General features: G+C 37.4%; 1 protein-coding gene across 12 annotated transcripts in view; it reads left to right on the plus strand.

The window, feature by feature from the left end:
- The window catches only part of mark3a (MAP/microtubule affinity-regulating kinase 3a), a 66,344-nt gene that overhangs the window by 19,233 nt on the left and 20,972 nt on the right, over nt 1–26,139 (plus strand). For 7 of the 12 annotated variants that reach the window (XM_042500625.1, XM_042500628.1, XM_042500626.1 and 4 more), the window contains exons 4-13: nt 2,739–2,787; nt 5,638–5,703; nt 9,967–10,037; nt 11,455–11,511; nt 14,044–14,280; nt 15,307–15,447; nt 18,369–18,468; nt 23,692–23,804; nt 24,010–24,157; nt 25,386–25,603. In XM_042500625.1, the coding sequence (XP_042356559.1) occupies nt 2,739–2,787; nt 5,638–5,703; nt 9,967–10,037; nt 11,455–11,511; nt 14,044–14,280; nt 15,307–15,447; nt 18,369–18,468; nt 23,692–23,804; nt 24,010–24,157; nt 25,386–25,603 (1,200 nt within the window). The remainder of the gene's footprint in view (nt 1–2,738; nt 2,788–5,637; nt 5,704–9,966; nt 10,038–11,454; nt 11,512–14,043; nt 14,281–15,306; nt 15,448–18,368; nt 18,469–23,691; nt 23,805–24,009; nt 24,158–25,385; nt 25,604–26,139) is intronic. The other 5 variants (XM_042500627.1, XM_042500632.1, XM_042500635.1 and 2 more) reach the window with 1 other exon arrangement.

Below are 26,139 nucleotides of genomic sequence, written 5' to 3' on the forward strand. Positions count from 1 at the left end.
AAAAAGAGCAGTTGGGTGGGAGAAGTATAAATGAGTAAAAAGCACAAATAAACAAGGATGCATCGCTTCAACAAGATGCTTTTACTGCATGATGTTTCTAAAGTAAATTTATTTTTTTAAAAATCTACACAGAGCTGCTGAATTTTTCATCAGTCAGCAGAATGTTGTTATATAACAGATTTATGAATTAATCAGTCTCAAATCAGTCTCAAAAATTGTGGGAATTTTCACTTCATTACATTTGTTTCACATGATAATTATTACATTTTGTGATTTTTTTTAATTGAAACAAAATTAGCAATTACAAGTCTTAACTTTTAGCTCTGTTTCATTAATAATTGATTTTATTATTTTTACATTATAAAAGAATTATTTTACTTCAGTTGGTCACAAAAATAATCAATACATAGATTAATTAAAATGTTATTCAAAAAGAACAGTTAGATAGGAGATTAATAAATGTGGAAGCAATTTATTATCTGAAAAAATGTTATAAGTGAAGGTATAAAAAGATCTTACATAGTGCTGAACTATTTTAATTCTATTAAAAAATAAACTGTAATTAACAAATCTTGCAAGGAAATAAAAATGTGAGGATTTGCAGGGTCGTTTTTATTTTATATTATAATTGCAGAAACACATTTTTATGTTTTCCCAAACAATCAGTTTCAAGACAGTATTTTGAGCTCTGATAACTTAAACTCTGCTGTGTGATTTTGTCCGTATGGTTGAATTTATTTGTGCGTTTTCTGGCTGCACAGCCTCAAGATTTGTTCGGCAGCGAGTCAACACTGTGGCCACTCCTGCCTCATGAAACATTGAAGCCTTTTTATATTTTTATGGAAGGGAAGAGGGCGAGGTGTAGTTGACAGCGGATCAATAATAAATAGCACTCAGTTCTTCTTGTGCCTCAGACCGAGGAAGACTAAAAAGCACTTTTGGCCGTTACAAATCTGCTCATGTGGTCAGCGTGAATGCTGATGGAGGAAGAGCGCGTGTGTTGACTGAGTGTCTTGTTATTAGAGCAGGGGGCGGAGATGTGACGGTGCATGTTTAACTTCATTCAGATCGCCTCCTCTCAGGCTGGTTCAAACCGACGCTGCGCTGCGGGGAATCCTGTTGTTGTGGTTATGTTTCCGCGGTGACAAAATGATCACATTTCCTTGACAAATGTGTTGATGTTGGCACAAGGAGCAGTGTTTGGGTTTCTGAACCCGTGATCTCTTCCCAGGAACCTGGGCTGTGTGTTTCCTCGTCATCAGGAGTGTGACACAAATATCAGACACAGGCAGAGAAAACAGTGAAGTGCCATTTAAAAATTAATGTAATCTGTGTGCATGTTAGTGCAACATCCATTTAAAATTAAATAATAAATGAATCATTGCTTTACGACATAGAAATACCACTTAATAAGTGAGGAACGCACTGCTGTTGAATTAATGTAACTGAAAATACTTGTTAAAGAAAGATTGTGGTATTATTGCTTTGAAAACTTGATGACGTGTAGTCTGAAAAAATGTTTAAATTTCCACACAGTCAGTCCCTCCAGGCTTTTGCTTTTGCTTTTTATGCCTCCGTCCTGGCAGCAGACTGCGCCAGAGGCAGTATGATTTTGGGATGTCTGCCCCTTTCTCTTGGATGAAATATCTCAAGAATGGCTAAAGGGACTTTCCTTAAATTTGGCACAAACGGTCATTTTGATTCAGTGATCAATTGAGGAGATTTTGGCAGTCAAAGGTCACGGTGATCTTGCATCTGTCCCATTCTTTCAAACCTGTTATCTCAAGAACCCCATGAGGGAATTTCTTAAAATTTGGCACAAACGTTCACTTAGACTAATGAGAATATGGTGGTCAATGGTCACTGTGACCTCACAGAACACGTTTTTGGCTAAAAAATGAATAATTCTAGTTTGTTTTTGGTTTTTTGCGGCCTGAAATGCTCAATTTTACAGCAGCCTTTCTAAAAAATAATTGTGGTGCATGTCCCAATATTTTCAGGCATTATTTTACAGTGAAATTGCAGAGACTGAGTCAAACTTAATGGATAAATAAGTGACTTTTATCATCAAGAATAACTTTTAAATAGCATTTCAACAATTTTACATGATTTATACAACAGGTATAAAACTTTCTAAAACGTAGACATGACGAGAAACAAAGCATTAGATTCATTTGTTCAGATGTTCGTTTATTTAAAATCAAATGAAAGGGAGAGTAATGGACGGAAGAAAAGTTTTTTTGAGACTGTGCTTGGTGCATTTCTCTGAACAATATTTGTATTATTATGTATTCATCATGTATTTGTATATGAATACTGGAATATGTATGAACTCCCTGATAAAATAGAATTTTAAAAAAATTGCAGAGGAACGTGAAAGATTTCTAAAATAATTGCTGTCCTGGTGTTTCACCACAGCATTAAAATCTGTTCTTGAGAGGATATTTGGGTCTCCTTAAAATGTTGACTTTTGTGATAACTTATGTTCTTTACTTTTGTAAACACAGTGTCACAAGTCTCATCATTCTTGTAATATTATCTCTTTTTCTCTTGTTTTAATTTCACGTTTTTACTGAGCAGGGCCGAAAATAGATACTGTGCTGAGCTGAGGTTTTTGTTTTTGAGCTCACCGAATCAAAAACATACTTGTGTGATTTATGTTGAAATGTCAATGAAATCTTGAATCTGTGAACCCACAGAGTTAAATATAAACATTATTTTCTTCTGTTTCATTTCAGCTCTTCAGAGAAGTTAGAATAATGAAGATTTTGAATCATCCCAATATAGGTAAGTGGATCTTACACACAAAAACACAAATAAACACAGCACAGTAGCACAAACTGCGTCTGTTTACATATATAAGATCTGATTAAATATGGAAATGTATTATTATAACGTATTATAATGTTGGTTTTGTAGGTTAGATATGTGGTGTATCTGTTGGGGATTCCCACATGTGTAAATTCAGACATTTGAAAATGTTGTTGTGCTAAAAGTAAAGTTTGGGCTGTTTTCGGGTTCTCAGTCAGTCACATTTTGGACTGATCGGGTCAGAGTTTGCTGTCTGCCCAAGGACACTTGACATGCAGAGCTGTCTGACCTTTGACCTTTCTGTTACACGATCCTGCAGCACGCTGTCAGCCTGCATTTCATCAGCTTGTTTTAACATATAAGCACGGCTGTTTCAGCTTTTAGATCCTTCATTCATTTTGTTTTGGGTCACACAGACACCACAGGAGAGTTCGTCATAATCAAACAGTCCTGGCAAATGTGAAAGTTTGTGTAAATACAGCATTGATTAATTGAAATAATGTTTAACAAAGCAGCCGGGACATTTTATTGTCCTCTGTGGACGACTGTATGTGACTGGTGAGACTAGAACCGGAAGGATCATTTTCTCCACTTTGTTTTGGGATTAGAGAATAAAGCCAGGTTGATTTAAAAAAAAAAAAAAAAAACAAAGAGAGCAAACTCTCTGGAGCTGCTCAAACTTTGGCAACACAGCTGACTGCAAGAGGAAATGCCACCAAACACCAAACCACTGCAGCAACAAGAAGCCAAAATATCACAGAAATGTTAAAGGGTTGAACATGAACTCAGAGAGCAGCAGGGAGATGAGAAATCATGGCATTATGGTGTTGATCAGGAGTAGAACATGAGACTTTCCCAGTATAATAACTCATCACGGTATTACAGAGTTGATATTGTTTTAGTTATGTTTTAGTTGAACACCTATTATTATTTTTAATTTTATTATTTATTTTTGTATTATTATTATTATTATTATTATTATTATTATTATTATTATCATTATTGTTTTATTTTCATTTATTTATGTTTTATTATTTTTCTCATTATTATTATTAGTTACAGTGACCATTAAAATAATAAAAAATATAAGGGTTTTGTTCATTAAACAAATGCTTTATTACTATATTTAAAACATTTAAAAAAAATAAAAGTGTGTAAAAAGTTACTCTGGAAAATAATATAAACTGTGCATTTCTGTATGTACAATGTACAACTTTAATACCATGGTATATTTCACTGTGTACAGCTGCTATTCTAATCAGGGTCGTAGTTATTGATCATTTTAATCATCAGTAACTCTGATTATTAGTTTCTCGATCTCCTCACTAAATCTTTGATAAATAAAATGAAGGAAATTGTTAAAATTGCACATTGAAATTTCCTACTGCATAAGATGATTTCAGTAAGAAGTAAAACGAGTACAGAAAGAAAATTATTTTTTATTCATGAGGATAATTATATAAAGAAAGAGGACAATAAAAGAGAGATTTAAAAGCTGATAAAATTATCAGTGAATAAAAAACTTGAATTCTGGCTGAAAATGTGTTAGATGTTGTACTGTTCTTCCTCTGCCTTCATTTCCTGTCCAGCTGTCACTGTCATCCGTCCAATGACAGCAAATATGCCAAAAAATAATTTCTTAATCAAGTAAATAACTGAATGAATACAAAGTGCGTTGGGTGAGACGAACATGTAGTAAAAGCAAGTTTTTGTGTGCTCAATTTTTTCTTATATTGACATCCATAGTACAGCATGTAGCATTGGAAAAGGTCATTTCTCAAAATAAGTAACAATAATACTGACAATCAATGTTTAAAAGACAAAACAGTAGAAATTAGACAAAAGTCAAAAATAATTGTCCCAACTTAAGGAGTTTCTCTTTCTAAAGCTGTAACAAATAGAAGCGGCACATCACCACATTTTAGAAGCTTGATTCAGCAAAAAAATGGCTCTATTTTCTCTCCAAATAATCTAAATGATCAATTGATTATCCAGATAGTTGCCGATTATATTTTTAATCAACTAAACAATTAATTGAGCGATCATTTCAGCTTAAGTGACGTTCATGAGGATCAGCACGCCTCTGAAAAGTCAGATAAAGACTAAAAACTAAAAAGTTTTTTTTTCCTCTGTGTGTTTATGATCTTATGTGTACAGTATACACACAATGAACACACACAGCAAACACATGCAAGTGTCAGAAATCACACACACACACACACACACACACACACACACACACAGCGTGCACCTCAGACAAGCCTGCTGTGGTGCGTTTGGTTTTTGGAGACGGGATTCCCTGCTAATTACTTTTAATTTCCTTTCCCCCACGCTCCATGATTTCCTCTGCAGAAATGTGATTATAATTACCAGAGCGATAGTAAAGCGCTCACCAGGCCGTACGCGCTCTCTGTCTCTCCCTCATTGTCTTCCGTCCCACCTCGTCTAAATTTAGCTGCTCAGCCGCTCATCACACATCCCGCTTTCACATCTTCGAGCTGAGCACACTGCAGTAAAGAAAAAAAAAGCTTTGGACTGTATGGTAAATATTGAGTGCTGCTAAGTTTGGCTCGATGCTGTGCTTTTATAGTCACGACACACACACAAACACACACACACACACACACACACACACACACACACATTAAGGTGCATGTGACTCCACTTTCCCCTCTACTCTACCCCTCTAGGTGCCTGTATGAAAACATTTTTGCCGTTTGTGTCCATGAATTAGTTACCGTCTGAATATCCTCCATCTTTGGACATAATTGAATTTAAAATGTCCTTTTCTCTCTCTCTCTTTCTGCCTCTCTGTCCCTCCTTTAGTCAAGCTTTTTGAAGTGATCGAGACGGAGAGGACGCTGTACCTGGTGATGGAGTACGCCAGTGGAGGTGAGAGGGAACTAAAATTAACATTTTGTCGCTGCAAATTGAAAACCAAGCACCTCCAACATGTCAAACGTGTCTGACTGAGAAATGCAGCCTCACTTTTGTTGAATGAAAAATGAATTTTAAGCATTAATACAACCCAAAAGGGAAGCCGATGTTTTCACACTGATGTTTAAACATGAATGAAAGTGTAAAACAAAAAAAGACATGAGTGAAAAACCAACAGCTGCTGCACAAAAAGACCAGATATAGTCAGTGGAAATCTGCAGGCTGTGTGCTGCTCCCAACATCCCAAGTATGATTTATTAACACCAAAATGTGATTAATGTGCGCGTTAATAATTTATACACATCGGGAGCTGCGAATAGTCTGCAGACCTGAAAGGACAAATGTAGGAGAACATGAATTGGTAGAAATCTGAGCGGGATTTGCAAAATATCATTTAAAGAAATGAATCGCACTGTTGATTTTCCTCACAGAAGTTAAAATCCATAATATGAAACATTAAATTAGATTCTTCACGACAAAATATAGCAAAACGCTTTGTTTTTTGGGTCCACTGTGCCCTAATAATTTTCTGGAACATTTACTTGAGGTGAGAAGGTGAAGTGTAACAACATAAAATGCTCTTAAAAACATGCAGATGGAAACACATTTAGGGGCAAATTCCCAAAGAATGGATTGCGGCTGCTGATAGGAGCATGAATTGCGAATCACCTGCACAGACGAAGATATTGGACTAAAGATATTACAGCACAAACATGGTCATTAAGTTTTGCAATTTGCCCTTTTTGCATCTAATTGCATTGATCCGTGTGGCGAAGAATAAATGTGGCCTTTACGCCAAGAACACAGTCGGCAGAACAAGTTAGAGAGAAAAAGAAAAGTGAAGGTCCTGATCGATGAGGTGCAGAGGCGTTCATCTAAACTTTAGGGACTCAGTGTTTGAGATTTAATATCTATTTACACTCACTGGCCACTTTATAAGGTACACCTGTTAAACTGCTCATTTATGCAAATATCTAATCAGCGGATCACATGGCAGCAGCTCATTTAGAATAGAATAGAAATACTTTATTAATCCCGTGAGGGAAATTGTTTTGTCACAGCAGCAAATAAGAGAGCAGCAGCTGAATAAAATATTCGTTAAAAAGGCAAAATGATGCAAATATATACAAAGGAAGGCACTTAACACTGAATAAAATAGAATAGAATAAAATAAAATAATAATAATAACAAAGATATGCACAGTATTTACAGAAAACAAACAAACAAAAAAGCCAAAAAGAGCAATAAAAAAGAAAAAACGTGCAAAAATGTGTGCAAAAAGTGAAGATGGATGTGCAAACATAGTGATGTGCAGAATCGAGAGCATAAAGACAAAATCAAGACGATCTGCTGAAGTTCAAACCGGCATCACAATCGGAAAAAAAGGTTGATTTTAGTGACTTTGAACGTACCATGGTTATTAGTGCTGGTCTTCAGCAACTGTAGATCTACTGGGATTTTCATGCACAACCATCGCTAAGGTTTACGGACAATGGTACAAAAAGAAGAAGGAAGGCCGTTCTCTGGGTGAAAATGGCCTCCACAGTCACCAGATCTCGATCGAATAGAGCACCTTTGGGTTGTGGTGGAACGGTAGATTCACATCGTGGATGTGCAGCCGACAAATCTGCAGCATCTGCGTGATGTGATCATATCAGTGTGGACGAAAATCTCTGAGGAATGTTTCCAGCACCTTGTTGAATCAATGCCACAAAGAATTAAGGCAGTTTTGAAGGCAAAAGGGGGTCCAGACCGGTACAAGTAATGTGCACTTAATAAAGTGGCTGCTAAGTGTAAATTTAAAATCTATATTTTCATTAAGTTCATGTGTTTAGTGAATATCTTTTTAGTGATGGTAAACAGTTTCAGAAAAAGCTTTCAATGTCATACTAATGTAGATTATTCAGTAACTGAAGGGAACCAGTATTTCATCGTTACATCGATGCAGTATGTTAGAGTCTTTAAAGCTTTGCAGACCCTAAAAACATAGCAAAGCAGAAAAAGATTTAAAGAAATTTTTAATTGCGAGCTCCAGCATCTTTACACCATCGAGTTTACTTTTGTAGTTTTCTTACAGTGAAAGCTTCTTGTAATCTCTCATCTAATGCGGTGTCACACATATACAGAAAGGCGGCACATCTTGTCATTGATTTTTCTCGAAAAGGTCACATTCAGACCGCTGAGCCGAACGAAGAGACGACAAATCGTGAAGACCTGCTCAGCGAGGAGCAAATCACATTACCAGCAGAGATGGGAGCTCTGATCAGAGGCCAATTGCATTATATCTTAAATGAAGTAAATCTAATATTTCTCTCAGTTTGGCTTTGATTTTCAGCAGAGCCTCAAAGCGAACCCTCAACCATGTGATCCATGGATCTCTTCAGGAACTTGCACTTTCAAGTCATAGATTATAAAATGAATAACAACATTTATCAAGTGAAGAGAAGTGAAAATACAGACTCGGCAGATGGTAGGAAATGTTCCTGCAGACCTGAAGGAAGCTGGGGAATAACGACAGGCAAATTTAAAACATGATTTATTACAACAGAGAAAGTTTCTGGAAGCTACATTAAGCCATCTTTGATTTTATATGTTTCGCGTCATTTTTACTGGAAGAGACTTCAGTGTGTCAAAATTAAGACTTTTTTTTTTTTTTTTTTAGAAGTGACTATGTTGTTCGTTTGGTTCCTCCACCTTGGCGACAGTTGCTGGATGGATTGGTATTAAATTTTGCTCATTCATGCTGCAAAACGGTGTGAAGTAACCACTCTGAGCATGTTCACGCTGTCGATGGATAACACCTAAACATGCTTGTTTTTGTCACCGAAGGGCTCAGATCGTTATTCAAAGTGTCTGACAACATTACGAAAAGACAGAGATAAACCTTTCTGTTGAAGGGTAACATCCTTTATCTTTACCCAGAAACTGCAAAAAAAATTGCCACCACTAATTCCTTTTTTTATGGAAATACAAAAAATTTGAAAAATAAATAAAATACAGAAGAAAATTACAAGCATGCCTTGGAATTAGTAAGCTTTACTCCTTTTTTTACCATATTTTTGCATATGGAAAAAAACAGATGCTACTTCCACTAGTTGCACAGTCACAATCAATGTTGCCGCTGATCACTGACATATTAAAAAAAATTGCACGTAGTATATTGAAAATAATAGATTTTTTTGTGGGGTTTTTTCATATAAAAAACATAGGCGCATCATGACAAAAACCCTGCATTTAATGGGGTTAAAATTCTGAATATTTGATATTTAGGATTACAACTGATGTCAATTAAAAGTAAACTCAATGAAAGTGGAAAATATTCTGTATATTTTTTTTTAAAGCTTGATTTTAAAAAAGCGCATATTATGTGCAGAGCGATGTAAGTACGTTAAATATTAAAGCGGGCCCTAAGGGTTAAATTTTCCAGGAATATCTGCCAGAAAATGTTTTAAATGATCCAGATTTTTACTTTTTCTCTAAATGTATGTCTTAAACAGCACTCATTTAAAAAAAAAAGTTACAATTCTTTTCTGCTCTTCAGTTTTGTTCCTTCATCTGACTCTCATGTGCAGCACACACGGCGCCCTTTGGCTCTGACATGCGACGTGTGAGCTGCTGCATTCTGTCTTTAGCGTTGGAGTCAGAGAGCAGCGATGAATTGTTGCTTTTCTGGAGCTCTGAATACAGAAACGTACACTCTGACCGCCTCTGCAGGTCAGCGCCGAGAGAGTGGGAGGGCTTCGAGGATTCAGGAAAAGTGGGGGAGGTGTTTTTGTTGCTTGTTATTTTGTTTAGTTCCTCTTTTCGCTGCGGTAGAGACACACACACACACACACACGCCAGTCACTCGAGTTCAATTATCACACGGGCGAGCGTAGTCACGTTTTGGCTGGAAGTGTGCAGAAGTGTGGGCCGAGGGAAGGGTCTGGAGCTCGGCAGCAGCTTTGTGCCTCCAGGAGAGGACCAGTGTGGAGGAGCTCGCCTCAATATGGTCAACAAACACCCTCGAAGCATGCACATGTGTGACGGCGCGGGCCAGCTGCTCAGCAAAAGTTCATTGTGAAGTTATTTTTATCGGCTTATTCTTGTAAGTTGTGACTCACTTTTTGTTTCTCCCTGTCTTTTCTTTATTCTCTGACTTCTCATTCATCGCTCGCTCTGTCTTTTGCTGTCTTTGTCTTCCTGTAATTCCCTCTTTTCTCTGTCTCTGTTCTGCAGGAGAGGTCTTTGACTACCTGGTTGCACATGGACGAATGAAGGAAAAAGAGGCCAGGGCTAAATTTAGACAGGTACCCAGCTTTCTCCCCCTGCAGTGTTCTGGTTTCACACCTCTGCTCCCGGCTCTGCTTCAGACAGGTCGCTGTCCTCTGTCCTGCTTCTGGGACAGGGACGTCTCTGTTGTCTTTAAGACTGATGAGACACGTCCAAACCGTCCTCTTTCTCCATCACTCACCCCTGACACACACACACGATGCAAAGTCACTGAACAAACACTGAAGTATTTTGTGTTAAAAGGACGATTTAGAAGTGAGAGACGCCACATTGCATTTATTTTAGGGATGATAACAATTAATCGACGATTGATTAATCAGTTGTTAAGAATTTAAAAGAACTTCAAAATTTCAGCAATTAATTGATAGAAATATGTTGCTTTTATCTTTAACTGAGGAGAAATGCATTTTTTATTGTTTGAAATCAGCATTTTGTTTCTCCAAATAACTGATTGTAATAATAATTGATAATAATTGATTGTTATTGATACAAATTAATTAATTAAAAGTGCTTACAAATTGCAACCCTAATTTCTGTTGCTGCCAGTCAAACAACAGAAACAGCTGTTAGTTATTCAACAAAAAAAATAGCAACGTTTTTAAGATCCAGCTTTTCAGATGTGAACATTTGCTGCTTTTCTCCACTTTTATGTTTTTGTAAGCAGAATATCTTTGGGTCATTTTGAAGCCTTTGTAGAGGAACTTTTTTGCTAGATTTGAAAACTTTTCAGACCCTCTCAGCGACTTATTCTCATTGAGAAAATTGTTTTCATGACCTTTAAAGACGAAACTGCTGTAACATGCAGCTTAAACATGTTCAGTGAATGCTGAATGAAAACTTTTTCTGTGTGTTTTCCTTTTTGTCTGTAAAATCTTCTGCTTTAAAAAAAGTTGCTCAATCCCAAAAGCAACAATATAATGAAGCGTATTTGGAAATATCTGCTTCAGCAAAAATTCAAAATGGAACAAAACAAATTTGGACGATAGTACTGACATGACCGGCCCTCCAAATCTGCTCAGGCTGTCAAAATGATTTCTACACATAACTGGGGAGTGTGGATGCTTTGTTTCGCAGTTGCTGAATTTAATTTGGAGCTGAAGATGCAAAACAAAGAGAAATAAAAACTTAATCTAAGAAGTGAACAAATCTAAATTGATTGTTGGCCCCTCGGTGCCCCGATACTGTTCCTGCTTCACAGTCTTTCTGTAGCATTAGTGCAGGCTGGTACCTGGAGTGTGAGTCAGATAAATGTGCTGCACAGAGGAAACCTGCTCTCTCACCCTCCTGCTGTCTTCAGCCCCACCTGCTTTCTGTTTTATCTTTCCTGTCAGAGTCGACCACATCTCCTCCTGCACCACATCCTTTATCACAGTCTGAGAGCAGAACACACAGAACTTTAACTAAACTCTCGCTTGTCTTTTTTCCCTCGTACAGATTGTATCGGCCGTGCAGTACTGCCACCAGAAGCACATTGTTCACAGAGACCTCAAGGTGAGTTCAGAGGAGCCACGCTGGCTGGTAGCAGGAAACGATCAACTTTTTCTGCACTGACAGAAGCTTCAATCCACCAGAGAAAAAATGCAGCCACATCACAGGTGGATTCAAAGCGTGCAGAAATGATTAAAAACATCACTCTGTTCTCTGGAGTTCAAGCCGTTTGGGAAATGATGGCGATAAAACAACCAAAATGTTAAATAACCTTATTTTAGAGTCAGAACAAGTCTCAGTTATTAAGACTTAAAATATATATTTTATCTTAGGTACATGTTCATTTTTGTAAGGAACACCCCAGATTTAGTTATTAAAGTATTCTTACACAGACATGAACTGCGCCGGCCTATAAATCATATTACAGATGTAAGGAAAAAGCCTTGTTTGGTACAGACCGCAGCAAAAATCACATGATCTTTATTTAATTTTATTTTTCAGTGACAATTAAATGCAAAATTACAATTTAAAAGTTTCCAGATTTAGGTGTCACACTGAAAACATATATATATTTGTGACATTTGTGACATGCAGCTGTTAAATATATTTGATTATCACATTTGGTGATATCTGAGTATTTGGGTGCTTTATATTGTATATAGTCTGCACATTTTCAGTTCCCAGCTTCAGAAAACCTAATATTTTATATGGTTATTTGCATAGTAGAGCTAAATTTAACACATTTTGTTTGCAGTATTCCAGTTTATCAGTTTTCCTCTGCAAGAGTTTAAATGTGCAAAGAGTCTCCACCTTTTGAGGCTAATTACATCTGACTCATATTGGACAGAAAGGTCACAGTGTAGAGAGCTGACGTCAGTGTTGCGTGTTTTATGAGTCTCATCTTTACTCCCATATTCCCACTGATGACTCCGAACACAGTGATCCCAAAAACACCACATATGCCGCTAACGAGGCTCCGCTTTGCCTTTTTCTCTCTCGCACTCTCTCTTTCAGCTCTTCAGCCACCTTTTTTAAAACCAATCATTAAGCCACAAAGAAGCCGTTCACGTGTTCTGCACCACATCACCCGTCGTAGTGTAAAATGGACCTCCTCTGTTTCGTGACGCCACTTTACTTCTCCGAGTATAAATATTGATGCTTCTGTATTTTTATCTCGCCATTGTGGGAGTTGCTCGTTGGAGAGAAGCCCCGTGAATCTGCTGCGCGGCTGAACTGTTTCCTGTGCAGAGTTTCATGAATGATCCATGAGGAGGGAGATGTGTGTCCTCTGCTTTACATGTGCAGTGGTGAATACCTGTGTGTGTGTGTGTGTGTGTGTGTGTGTGTGTATGCGTGTGTTGAGGTCAGGTGTACATACGTCACAGGTGTGATTGTAGAGGCTTATATGAACAACGTGGTTAAATTTTAACCACAAAATGAACCCCGATCCCTCAGGCCTGTAGGTCACTGTGAGACTGACTTAAACAGTGTCACCTGCTGAGATAGAGACGGTCAGCAACGTTGCATCACGTGTTGTTTACCCTTCGTCCTTCAGTCCTTCGGCTCAATGCAAGATTTCTTCTTCTTCTTCTTCTTCTTCTGCTCTCTTTGCTTTAGCTTCCTCATTAGTCTTTTTGGCCTCCAGCTGCATGTGAGCAGATGTTTGAGTTGAGATTCGCCTCCATCTGAGCACTTTTCATTCACAAAGGGGATGTTAACTGTTTTATTAGCTCAGACGCCAACATATCGAACACATCACTCGAATAAATGAATACGGTAAAGAGGAAAGAATAAATAATTTGTCAAGCAACTGAGGAATCATTCAACAGTTTTGGGAATTGTTTAAATCAGTATTTCTTAGATTCAGCTTTTCTAATGTGCAGATTTGCTGATTCTTTTTGTTTTTTATAATATTGTAGATAAAACATTTTTGGGTTTTTGGCTGTTGATCGGGAAAATGGCAATTTTAGGACCAAAGCTAAAGTAAAACATTTGCCAGTTTCATGTTTCTTAAATGTGATTTTCGTTGTCATGATAGTGGACTGAATAACTTTGGATTTTGGGGCTGTTGGTTGGATATAAACTCTTGTTTTTTTGTCATTTTTTCAGTATTTTCTTACGTATTTACATTTTTGGTTAAACCCTGAAATTTTGTCAGGTCGTTGCCATTAGTGTGATTTCCGTTATTGGGGTGGGAGGATAAGGGGAGAAAACATTGGGAAAAATGATAAATTGAAGAAATTATGGGCAGACTAATCGATGATGAAAATATTGGTTAAATTAACACAAAGTTGTGAATTCCATTAATGTGAGATGGTGTTTCAGAGGCCATTCAACCTAAATCCAGTGTGAGACAGATTTTTTTTCATGAAATATCTTCTTCTTGTCAGATTCTCAGCTAATCCTGCTAATCTTCAATTTAAATCCAGACCCTGACAGTGAAACTGGATTAATTACTCTTAAAATTAGCTGTAAGACCTTCTGAATGTCCATCAGTTTAAAAACACATAATAAGCTCATATGCAGAACATTAAGTGGACAGATTATCTGCAGGGAAAAAGGATCATAATAACCTTCGTATGTGTGTGATCTCAGGCGGAGAACCTGCTCCTCGACGCAGACATGAACATCAAGATCGCAGATTTCGGCTTCAGTAACGAGTTCACGATGGGCAACAAGCTGGACACGTTCTGCGGCTCTCCGCCGTACGCAGCGCCGGAGCTGTTCCAGGGGAAGAAGTACGACGGGCCGGAGGTGGACGTCTGGAGTCTGGGGGTCATACTGTACACGCTGGTCAGCGGCTCGCTGCCCTTCGATGGACAGAACCTCAAGGTAGGACAGTGTGGACAGTAAATATTGTGTTTTGAGTTCATGATATTTCGAAATATGAAACGGGTTTACTGCCACATACAAGGTTTTCACAAACAAGGAATTAGTCTTGATGTTTCGTTAAATGACGGTTAAAATAAGACAAAGAAGACAAAAGAAAACGAGTGGTGTAACAGTCAAGAGTCACAATTATGGCTGTCTGTTTTACTTTTAAGGTAATTGATATGTTTCACATAACGATTATTGTTTTTAAACTTGTTTTAAACTTGAAAAAAAATACAAAAAACCTGTCTCTGACTAAATCTGGCATATTTACAGAAATGTTTATTAATGTACTCTGTTCCTGGAAAAATAAGTAAAATTAATTTAAAATAGATATTTTTTTTGCATACACACACTTATACAAGAGTTCTTGCCACAAAATGTACGTGTGTTTTTGGTTGTGGTGTTGGACTTTTGCACTCTGTAGATCAGTTTAGATATAAAAAAACATTTCTGCAGCTTACTAAACGAGCAAACCTTTATTTCTTTGTGTCCAAATGTTGCATTAATTCTGTAGTTTTCTCTGTGTCTTACAGTTTGGTTCCACTGACTACAATGTCATTATACTTGTCTCTTTTTTTACTTTTAATTTGTATTTATTTATTTAAATTTATAAATATTTCTGTATATTGATAGGTTTTAATTATTAGCATTCTCGCATGTAAAGCACTTTAAGCTGAATTTTATCTCTGAAAGGTGCTTTAAAGATAAAGGTTATTATTATTATTTTAGTAGTAGTAGTAATAGTATTTTATTATAATTTTCGCTGTGAAATGATTAGTGAAAGAAGACCGCAGAGCCACTTAAAGTTACTTCTGTCAGTTTTCGTCTCTTATCTGTAACCAAATATAGACCATAAGGAGGTATCAGAAGCTGCTCTGCATCGTGGCCTCACAGTCATCCATGTATTGATTTCTTCACGTGTTCAAACATGTTGCATGTTTGAACGTTTTGCTGACGTCCCGGTTGTCCTCGTCCTCCCTGCAGGAGCTGCGGGAGCGTGTCCTCAGAGGGAAATACCGCATCCCTTTCTACATGTCCACAGACTGCGAGAACCTCCTCAAACGCTTCCTGGTGCTCAACCCGGCCAAGCGGGGTACTCTCGAGGTGAGGGAGGACGCAGAAAATGTAAATATACCTCTCAGTTCTTATCTCACACTCCACCCAGCACGTCTGCACCATCGGAGAATGCCATCTATCCTCCACCTCTCCAACAACCCCCCCTTCCCTCCTGCATCATCTCCTCTGACGCCCACGGTGTCCTGTTTCCTGTGTGCGTCCCGGCCCACACTCTCCTCCTTCTTTCTGATGTTGTAATCATGAATAATGCATCGTCACTCTCGTGTTTGTACCAAAATTGTCTTTCTTGTTCACTTCTCCGCCTTTTATCTGTGAGTCGAGGGTGCTTCAGTAAAACCAGATTAGTCGAGTTGAAGCCGTCATCAGGAAGTACTGTCGAGTTCAAGTGAGTTCAGGTGATGAACCTCATTTAACGGAGATTTATTCATGATGGAGACGAGCGGAGACTAAATCTCAGCTTCACGCCAAAACCAAAATAGGAGATTTATGATCATTGTCTTAACAAATGTAAAAACTGACGGCGCATGAGAGGCCACGTTGAGGTGATTTTCCCACCATTAATCGTGATAACGCCAATGTTACCAGTTACACCGGATATTTTACAGTCTTCATTAATGACGCAGGGTACTTACTTTGATCGTAAACATTAGATCTTGAGATCTTCCGCTTTAAACAAAACAGAACAAACGCAGTCGATGTGTCTGTGGCGGTGCCTTCTTTTCATTTTGATCATTTTTCTTTTTCTTTTCAGTCAATCAACCACACTTTATTTATATAGCACTTTTCATACAAGCAAAACTGTAACACAAAGTGCCTCATACAATAAAACCAAAAGACCCCCCGCACCTTTAAATTAAAATTAAATCTGCAAACTGAGAAAACGTTACCATTCAAGCTGTGGGATCATTGTTGCATGTCACCCCTCAACAATTTCCAATCTGCATTTACACTGTCAACCTCTGAAGAGTATTAAAACTTAAAGCAGTGCTTCATATTTAAGAAGTTAATGCATTTCTATGTGTATAATCTGGAAAATAAGCAGCAGCTTCAAAGATTTCAAAGAATACTGAGTCTGATAGTTAAAAGAACAATTTTTTATCATTTTTTGATTATATTTAACACATTTGGGGTTTGTGCCTTGATACTAAAAGAGCTTAAACACGACTTTGGACTTAATAAATTTCATTAGGGGTCATAATGTGTCAAAATGTCCCGTCAGAGACAAGTTAAACATTATTATTTAATTTTCCACAATTCATAATCTGACGATACTTGAAATATTTAGACATTTGGTTTCTTTTGGAGCGTCTGCTGAGATGAAAATAGTCGCGTTTGATGTTAGAGAGAGAGAATCGTTCCACAGATCAATCAGAGCAGCGATCACGTTGTCACAAAAGTGTTAATGATCGTCTTTTTAGCTGTAATCGTGCAGCCCTGCCTGACACCCAGCAGAATATCATTAACATATAAAACACAATTTCTTCTCAAGATTATTTTTGGCACGTGAGAGCTGAACAGGATCAGGTTTAAAGGCAGTGCGGAGGTTTTTTAAATGGCCCATTTAATAAAAAAAGGTTTGGTTTTATTTGCTGTTTATGAGAAGGAAACAGTTTTATTGCGTTTTTCTGATTGTAAGTGAGTTAAAGTAAACGTTGGCTCGACTCTGAGGGTCACATGTGTCGGCCTCAGATGCCTCATGATTGCCCTGGATTACCGCAGAAGCTCTGGTTACATCTGAGTACGACCAGCAATAATTAGTTTGGCTCCATCATTCATTAAAACCCCCCAGAGAGCCATTGATCAGCTGCAAATTAAAAATAAAGGTGCAAACACATGAGATGCGGTGCAGCACAGCATGGACGTTACTGTGACGGGGCAGAGAAATAATCTGGGTTTAATGGTGATGCAACAGTCACCTCTTTGATGAAAATAGCGTTGGTCTTGAATTAAATTAGGAGTTGCATTAGAAAAAATCTCAAAAAACTGTAGAAACCCTGTGAAATGGGCGCCCAGTAGGTCAGTTGATAGAGCAGGCGCATTATGCACAGAGGCTGCATTCTCGCCGCAGCGGTCGTGGGTTTGACTCCAGTCTCGGCCCTTTGCTGCGTGTCATCCCCTCTCTCTCCCCTTTTTTTAAGCCTGAGATGTCCTATCAGATTACAGCAAAAAGCCCTGTTTCATGGTGCTGCTGCAGTGCAACTGCAAGTTGATGTACAGTCTTAGAGGGAGGCTCAGTGGGAGCTCTAAATGAAAAGCGGCTCTCTAGCTGAACAGCTGCAGCTCACACACTTGTAGTGTTCACACCAACAGTGTTGTTGCTGCAGCCACCGCCAGTGCGTTTTCAACAACACAGCCATGCAAGTATTTCACAATAACAAGTCTTGTGTTAGCAGATGAGGGGACTCTGAAATGTTGTCAGAAGGCTTTTATTTTGAAACAGAAACAGGAAAGGTTTAGTAAAACAGCTATATTTGTACTTCTCCATGTCTGTGACAGACATTGTTAAAAGTGATATAATGTCAACTCATCAATCGATAAAGATTTGTCTGATGGGTTGACACTCAAAAAATGGGTGTTTCTTTATGGCTCGAAGTCTCCGGCTTTCCTTTGATATCTTTCAGCAAAAAAATTATGTTAAAAATGTTAATCCACATTTCTTATCAGTCTTTTGCATAGTTAGCACGCTTTAGCTTGGAAGGTTAACTTGGCTTTTTTCTGCAAGCGTCACTTTTTCACCCTGAACATCTCATTGATCACCGTCCAAATTCTCAAACCGCATATGAAAAAAAATAAATAAAAAATAGTCAAATATTCAAACTGACCAGCCAAATCCAATTTGACTGATGTAATTCTGAGTCAGGTACGGCCCTAAAATCTGTTGTTATTGTTGTATTTTTGTCACTCTAACATGTTAATCAGTTGAAATCAAGTATCAGTCAGGGTCTAATTGTCTCGCTTTGCTTTTTCAGCAAATCATGAAGGATCGATGGATCAATGCAGGATTTGAAGAGGACGAGCTCAAGCCTTACACTGAACCAGAGCTGGACATCACGGATCAGAAGAGAATAGGTAAGACAAGAAAAATGCACAGGAATAAAAAACGATGTCCTTTCTGTCTGTGGCCAAAAAAACTGAATATGTATGTTTTTGAGATGCTGTGAGGCGTTTAAACGTCAGCGGGGTCACAGCTTCACAGCACAGAGCCCGGCTCATTCTTATTCAGAGCTGAAGAAGCTTTAAAAGAAAAGATGAAACGTGATGATGAATAAATAAACAGGAGCCGTGCTGCTGCATGCAGAGAGAGAAGAGAAGCCCCCCCGTCGTGCCCTGGATGAGAGCTGTTAACGGGGGGAACTCTTATGTAACAGCAGCTGGGCTGTCGGTGCACATGTGTCGGCCGCGAACTCCCAGTCACCCAGTTAGTGCAGGAGAAAGACAAGATGAAGAAGAGATGTCGTAATGTGGCTGAGGAATCCCTGAATCCTAAATAATGCATTTAAAACTTTATATAATCCTTTTCCCAAATAAGAAAAACGGCATATTTCAGAAGTCTCTCACTAAATGCTTAAAACTGTCGTGACTGCAGGAGGGATGTGAACAATAGTTTTACATAAAACAGCATTATAGTTGTAAAATTGTCACGTTTGTCTTGCCTGAGAACATTTTTTATGTAAAAGTCAGGGTGGCAGTCATATAAAGTTGGTTTAAGTGACATTCAGCATTGAACTGACTGCTGTATGATTATTTTAAGGTGAATCCTTAAAAAGTCTTGAAGGGCATTAATTTTACAAATCTATGAATAAGGCTTTAATTGATAATAAAATATCTTTAGTCAATCTTTCAGAGGTCTCAAAAATGTGAAGACATGGAAAGTAGGATATTACATCATCTACATGTAAAAATAATTGTTGTTTTTTTAAATAATTGACCAACTTTAATGCCACCCAAACAGGAAAGAGGAACAAACAGCACTATTATACATTTACAACATACAATTAAATGAAAATAAAAAGGCTTCTTTCAAGAAGCATCTCAAAAACATACATATAACATGAACATTTGTTCAGGCATTTATCTCCTATACAATTAAAGCTTAAAGTGACCAGGATTCAAACGTTTAAAAAAAACAAACAAAATAAAGCCTCAAAATGTCTTCATACTGCTCGTTCAAAGTAACCCAAGTCTCCTGAAGCCCCGACATGCAAAGTTGTTTTGAAAAACGTCACTGGTGTCAAGTTTTTAGCCATATTTCGGACTGTAGCGCCTCATGTGGGATAAGGCAAAGCGTCAGCAAAGTTTTTCAAAACAACTTGGCACATCAGGGCTTCAGGAAATTTGAATTACTTCTGACAAGCAGTATGGAGACATTTTATGGTTTTCATAAGTATTTTTTTTTAATGTTTGAATCCAATCACCATAAGCTTCAATTGTTTAAGAGATGAGTGCAACACCTTTTTCCTGTGAAACTCCGGCATTAATAGATGTAATCATTTTTAGAATTCACAACATGTTTTATCTAAGAAAATATTCTGCTTCAGTCCTTGTTTGTTGGTGTTTAGCCTTTCAAAAAACAACATTTTCACTGCGGTCAGAAAACAGTTTGCAGTGTGAACCGTCAGCAATCTAACAGCACCACAGATTATATTTACACATGAAAGTTTATTCAGTAAAAGAGGACTTACTCATCTTGATCTGATCATCTAACCACATTATTTTGTTTGAGGATTTTTTTTCAGGGTGATGAGATGATGAAATATGACAACAGACATTCAAAGCTTCAATTGAAAACCTCTGTTAAAAAAAAAAAAAAGATGTTTGGTTCAGCCCTAGAAATATCCATTCTGTCAAAGATTCATTATTGCTGGATTTTTTTGTCTTCTTTGACAATAAACATAGTTTTGGACTGAAAAAACAGGACATTTTAAGACTTAAGATTTAGAAACCATGATTTGATATTTATTATTATTTGACTTTTTTTGTGACTGAACGATTAAATCATCGTCAAATTAATTGATGATGAAACAATCTTTTAGTTGTGTCCTTTAAGGAAAATCCGCTCACACCGTAAATTATAATATTTCCACTTGTGGTTCAGAAAACAAGAATAATCAGCAGCACTGTGTCTATAGTAACAATTTCCAGTGAAACACCTTGAACATGAGCAAATGGGAGTTTAATGAGTCCCAACTAAACATCTTGTCACTCTGTGCTCATGCACTCTGGGAGAATTTGCTTTCTCATTACGTTATATTGATGTAAATGAAATGAAAATGTATTCGTGGACATTAGTTAAGTCTTAAACAGCAAAATACATATTAAAATCCATCAGTGAAGAGAACAGAAAACACTTTCCTGACATGATTTTTAACTCGGCTCTGTTCTCCAGCAGAGAGGCATCAGCTGCTGTCATGTCTGAGTGAAGCTGTATAACGAACATTTACGTAACCGCTCCCAAAAAGTCGTTCCTTTAGCAGATGGGTGAAGAAAGATATGTTATGTATTCGTAGGGTTTAAAACACGCAGTTTTCAAATTTGAATATCATGAAATCTAGTCAGAAGCGGATCATAAAAACATGTTATGTGCTGCAAAGATGAGGATTTTTGTGCACATTTTGAGGAGAATAATAGCAAAAGTGTTGAGGGGGAGCAGGAGGGTGAGTGTGAGAAAGAGGAGAAGAGAGAGGCGGATGAAGAAAGACGGTTATACAGATTCTGCCTCGTCAGAGGTAATTTCTTTCTTTTTGTGCAGACGGTTTTTACATGATGAAACTCTGCAGGTCATTTACAGAAAAAGTTAGACAATCTTTTAAAATCGCAGCGTAGGTTTGTTTTTTTTATCTTAGCTTACTTATATTTGTCTCATCTGCCGGAGTGGATTCCTTCACGTTGGTTGGACACATTTAATTCGACCAAATTTAGAAGATGTCAGCGAGTGAAAAGCTGCAGAGGACAGCTGTTAACCCACCGGGAATAATGGCATTAGCACGGCTTTCAGCGGAGAGTGTTTCGGTGTGACGTGATGATCAGAGCGCTGCCTGAGAGGCTTTTCCACCCTGACAGCAAGACGATCCTGTCGGACAGGAAGAGTCATTTTAATTTGTAGGGTTTTTGTTATTTTGAAAACATTAAACGTATAGAAAATTTGCTTAAAGCTGCAGAAAACTAAAACAAGCAGTTTGGGCTCCTACCTATAGATTCTTAAGTTGAAATCTGGGTCAGCATCACTTTTCTTTTGCTGTGTCCAGACGCCTTTTACAAGCTTTTAACCTTTGATTTGATTGGCTTGATTTCTGTCGTAAACAAGGGGGAGAAAGACAATGAGCAGCTTGGCGAGAAATGTCCCCGAAATGTTTTTGTTTTTTTTTTTTTTTTTTTTTTTTTTGTAAATATGGAAAAATGTTGAGAAAAAAGTTAATTAGAGATTTAATGTAAATTTGGGTACCAATCATTGGTAGTTAATGAGACCGATAACCAATATTTGGAACAGATTCATTTAAAACTAAAATCTTTTTGTCAGTATTTAAAATTTGGAATATAACAAACTCCAAAAAAAACTTTGTTTAAATGCCTTTAGCAAATTTTAATGAAAACTGAAACTACATCAACAACACATACAGTCACTTCCCAGCAACTTTTTTCATAAAGTCAAAATTTAAATAAAAACTGAATAAATAAAAGTCTCCCTGAAGTTTTACAAAATAAAAGCTCCTCCCATGCTGACACTTTCTTTGCATTTTTAATTTAATTAATTTTATCTGTGATCATCAGTAATAAAAAAAAAACACCAATACAGATTACCTGCAAAATGGCAAATATCAGCCGATAATCTGTTGCTTATATATGTTTATATGTGTACATATATATGTATATATATTTAACAGATTTAAATAGATTTTTGATAAAGTTTGCTATTGATAAACATATAAAACGATGACCTTATTTCATGAAGAAGTCTGTTTTTGTATTCTTCATTCATGGTGGAGGCATTGCAAGAAAACATGTTTTCTTCACAAATTCGATGTAGCGTGGGTTGCGTAATTGATTAAATTAAGTTATTGGTTATTATGTGGGTGGCGTGTTCCTTTAATCATTAAGGAGTTTGATCAAATAATCCGGTTTATCTCCCGTTAAAGATGAAACACCGACCTGTTCTTGACTCATCTCAACACCTTTTACCGAGAAACCAGACTCGATTAGAAATGATTCAGATAGAAGAAGTGCTTTAAAAATTGATAGGCTGCGTAGGGCTGAGATGAAAGGGTAAAAGCCTTCATACGACACACACACACACACACACACATGCACACACACACAGATAAATGTTTAAAGCAGATCAGACTGGAGATACAGAGGAAACAGCTCTGCTTCACCTGCATGCTGCTGCAAACGTGAGCTGGAGGATGGGGGAGGCAATGCGTCATAGTCGTGTGTGTGTGTGTGTGTGTGTGTGTGTGTGTGTGTGTGTGTGTGTGTGTGTGTGTGTGTGTGTGTGTGTGTGTGTTATAGACTCTCCAATCAGCATCTCTCTGCCTCTGATTGGTGGAGGCAGACTTGGAGAGCAGGATGCTGATTACCTGAGCTTTGCTGCTGCAGCCTGATTCACTCACCTGAATCATTTCACACACCGTCAGAAAAACATCCTTGTTTTTTGTTTTTACACCCCCTCCCCTTCCCCAAATAACGGCGTTAGCTCTGTTAGCACTTTTGCCATTCTAAGCACTGAATCAATGAAAATGTGAAAATGATTTCCCTCCTTCAAGTCCATTAACCGTTTGAAACCTGAGCAAACCAACTCTACTGATTCCAAAATACACAGTGATTTTCTAAGAAAATTACCTTAAAAGATAGTAAAAAAAAATTTAAAAAAAGGGGAAAAAAAGTATATATATTTTTTAATTTAAAAAGGGAAATGACCTGAAAGAGGTGTTTTTTATTATAATAATTCTGCTACATATTTTTTAAAATATATTTATATATATTTTTAAATATAAAAATTCTAACTCGAAAGAAATCACACCAGTTTGCTCATGTTTCAAAGGTTTAAATACTTGTGAAAGGTGCTTTAAAGCAAAACAAGAAAAGTGATGTTGCTCCAGGTTTCAGAGGATTAATTACAATAAAACTTCTGAGTTTTGAAGTAATTTGAAGTAACATCAGGGAGCAGTTTTTCTGCCGTATTTTATATTGGGATGAAAACCGGTGAGCTCTCAGTCACCTATTTGTATACATTTCTTAAAATGTTGGTTGTATTATTAGATAAATGAGTCCGTGTGTGTTTTTTGTTTTTCGTAGATGTGATGGTGGGGATGGGCTACAACCTGGAGGAGATCCAGGACTCTCTGGCCAAGATGAAATATGACGAGATCACAGCTACCTACCTGCTGCTGGGCAGAAAGGCCTCCGAGGTACAAACATCAGCCTAACGTCTCCTAAAATGCATTAAAATAAACCCGTTATCAGAGCAGAACATCACAGTAGGTCAGCTTTAGGGTAAAAGTTTCCTGTTTTTTTGTAATTTGAAAGTCATAGTCCTATTACCGCTGATTATAAATCACATTCATGTACATGTGCTTTATGTTTTTACTTAAATACGTCCGCTCTTCCTCCCAGCTGGAGCCCAGCGAGTCGGCCTCCAGCAGCAACCTGTCTCTGGCCAAACCGCGGCCCAACAGCGAGCTCAACGGCCAGTCGCCCTCCCACCTCAAAGTCCAGAGGAGCGTCTCCTCCAACCACAAACAGAGACGTTACAGCGAACAAGGTGAGGAGGACACAGTGTTGACTTTCCTCAGTCAAACATTATAAAAGCTTTACTGGTTAAAACTCAGCGAGGACGCCTCCTTTTTCAAACTCCAGTTGTGCCTCTCGCTCCCAATAAATGTCTTTTTCCGTAAGTAGCTCTTTGTCAGGCTGATGAAAGCAGTTAAATCAAACACAGTCACATGGTGGAGGCACTTTAACCTTTAGCTTATTTGCACAGCTCGGTGCTGTCCGCTGTGATATAATGCTTTGTCAATGTCTTCAGTCTGAGTTGCTCTTTATTCAGTGAGAGCCGCAGCTTAAACAGCCTCACTGAGAACCTTTTAAGCTGCGGCTCTAACGTGGCAGCTACTCACCGCCAATTTAAAGAGCACTGTGGTGTTTAAGTTGTGTTTTTTTTTTCCTGACACAGAATACCAGTATTTTTTATTAGTTTGGCACATGTGGGGTGCTTTTTAATATTAGTTAAGCAGACGATTACTCATTATTATTTTACTTTTATGTATTTGTTTTTCTTGACATCCTAACTGGGCGTTTAGTCTTTGGGATGTAAGAAAAACATGTAGAAAAAAGTTCAAAAGTAGTAAAGACTAGATGCTGCATAAAGCAAAATGCAACAAATAAATAAAGTCTGCACACCAGAAAATGCTCCCATGAACATTTATTAAATTACATTCTCGCGTGTGACGTTTTGAGGCATAGCCCTTCTTCCATTTTTTTATTTGTATTTTTTGTATATGTAAGAAAAACATGAAAATATTATTTTTGGCTGCTGATCAGACAGAACAAATAATATTCAGTAATAATATTTAGTTAAAGTTTAAGAAAACCACACTTTAGGAGCTGCAACCAGTTCATTTTTGGTATTTCTGCTGATTCGATTATCTAAATTATTGTCGTTAAAAAGAGTTTATTTTGGGGGTAAAATGTGCCTTCAGGCTCATTTATTTGCTTTCAAACACAAACAAGAGACAGATATGTTTTTCAACCATGAACTAAATCACCGTGGGCTCTTAAAAAATACCTTAATGTGCTGATGATTCTGTCCTCAGTCAGTTTGAGTCAGTGTCAGAATTATTCTTTTCCAAATGTAGGTCGCTTCTTTTTTGGATAAAACACTTAAATAAAAAAAAAAAAAAAAAAAAAAAAAAAGTCTTTTTTGCCAGAGGTCCAAACAACATCTTTGAGTCATCCGTCACACATCTGTCTCCCTGTTTCTCTCTGTGCAGTCGGTCAGAACGTCCCTCCGGGGATGTCTCATCCAAAGAGGAGTCAGACCACCACAGCGGAGAACAGCGCCAAGGAGGAGAGCGGAGTCCAGCTGCGTAAACCCAGCACCCCGGGGAGCCGCGGCGCTCCGCCCGCCAGCCCGCTGCTGGGCAACGCCAACAACCCCAACAAGGCCGACATCCCCGACCGCAGGAAAGGCGCCACCACCGGCCCGAGCGTGAGTTATTGTATCAGTTTAAATACATCAACGAATATTAATACACCTGCAGCGTTCTGATGTTCATCAGGAAAACATGAATTGTCTCTAACTGAACTATGAAACCGAGCAAAAAACAAGCATCTCATGAGAAACAAAGATCAACCATTTCATCCCAGAAATCAGAAAATATTTAAAAGACACTGTCCTATACAGAGCTTTCTTAACACTTTATAGAGAAAAGAAGAAGTTAGCCAAAACTCAGCCAAAAAATTGTGAAACAAAAATTTCCTGAAATTAACAAAAGTAAAAGAAAAGCAACAAAAACAGGATATTACCTGAATAAGGTGCTACAATAAAATAAACAATTCACATAATAATAATAATAATAATAATAATAATAATAATAATAGTAAATATGTTTTTCTGTAGCCTAATTTTTAATACATAATTGTAATTATAAATATAGTTGTCTTGAGATTTTTTTTTTTTTTTTTTTTAATTTAAATTTTTAAAAAATTATCTTTTTTTGAATAATTATTATCATTATTGTTAGT

This window comes from Plectropomus leopardus, chromosome 14 (assembly GCF_008729295.1).
Source record: "Plectropomus leopardus isolate mb chromosome 14, YSFRI_Pleo_2.0, whole genome shotgun sequence".
Taxonomy (NCBI): domain Eukaryota; kingdom Metazoa; phylum Chordata; class Actinopteri; order Perciformes; family Serranidae; genus Plectropomus; species Plectropomus leopardus.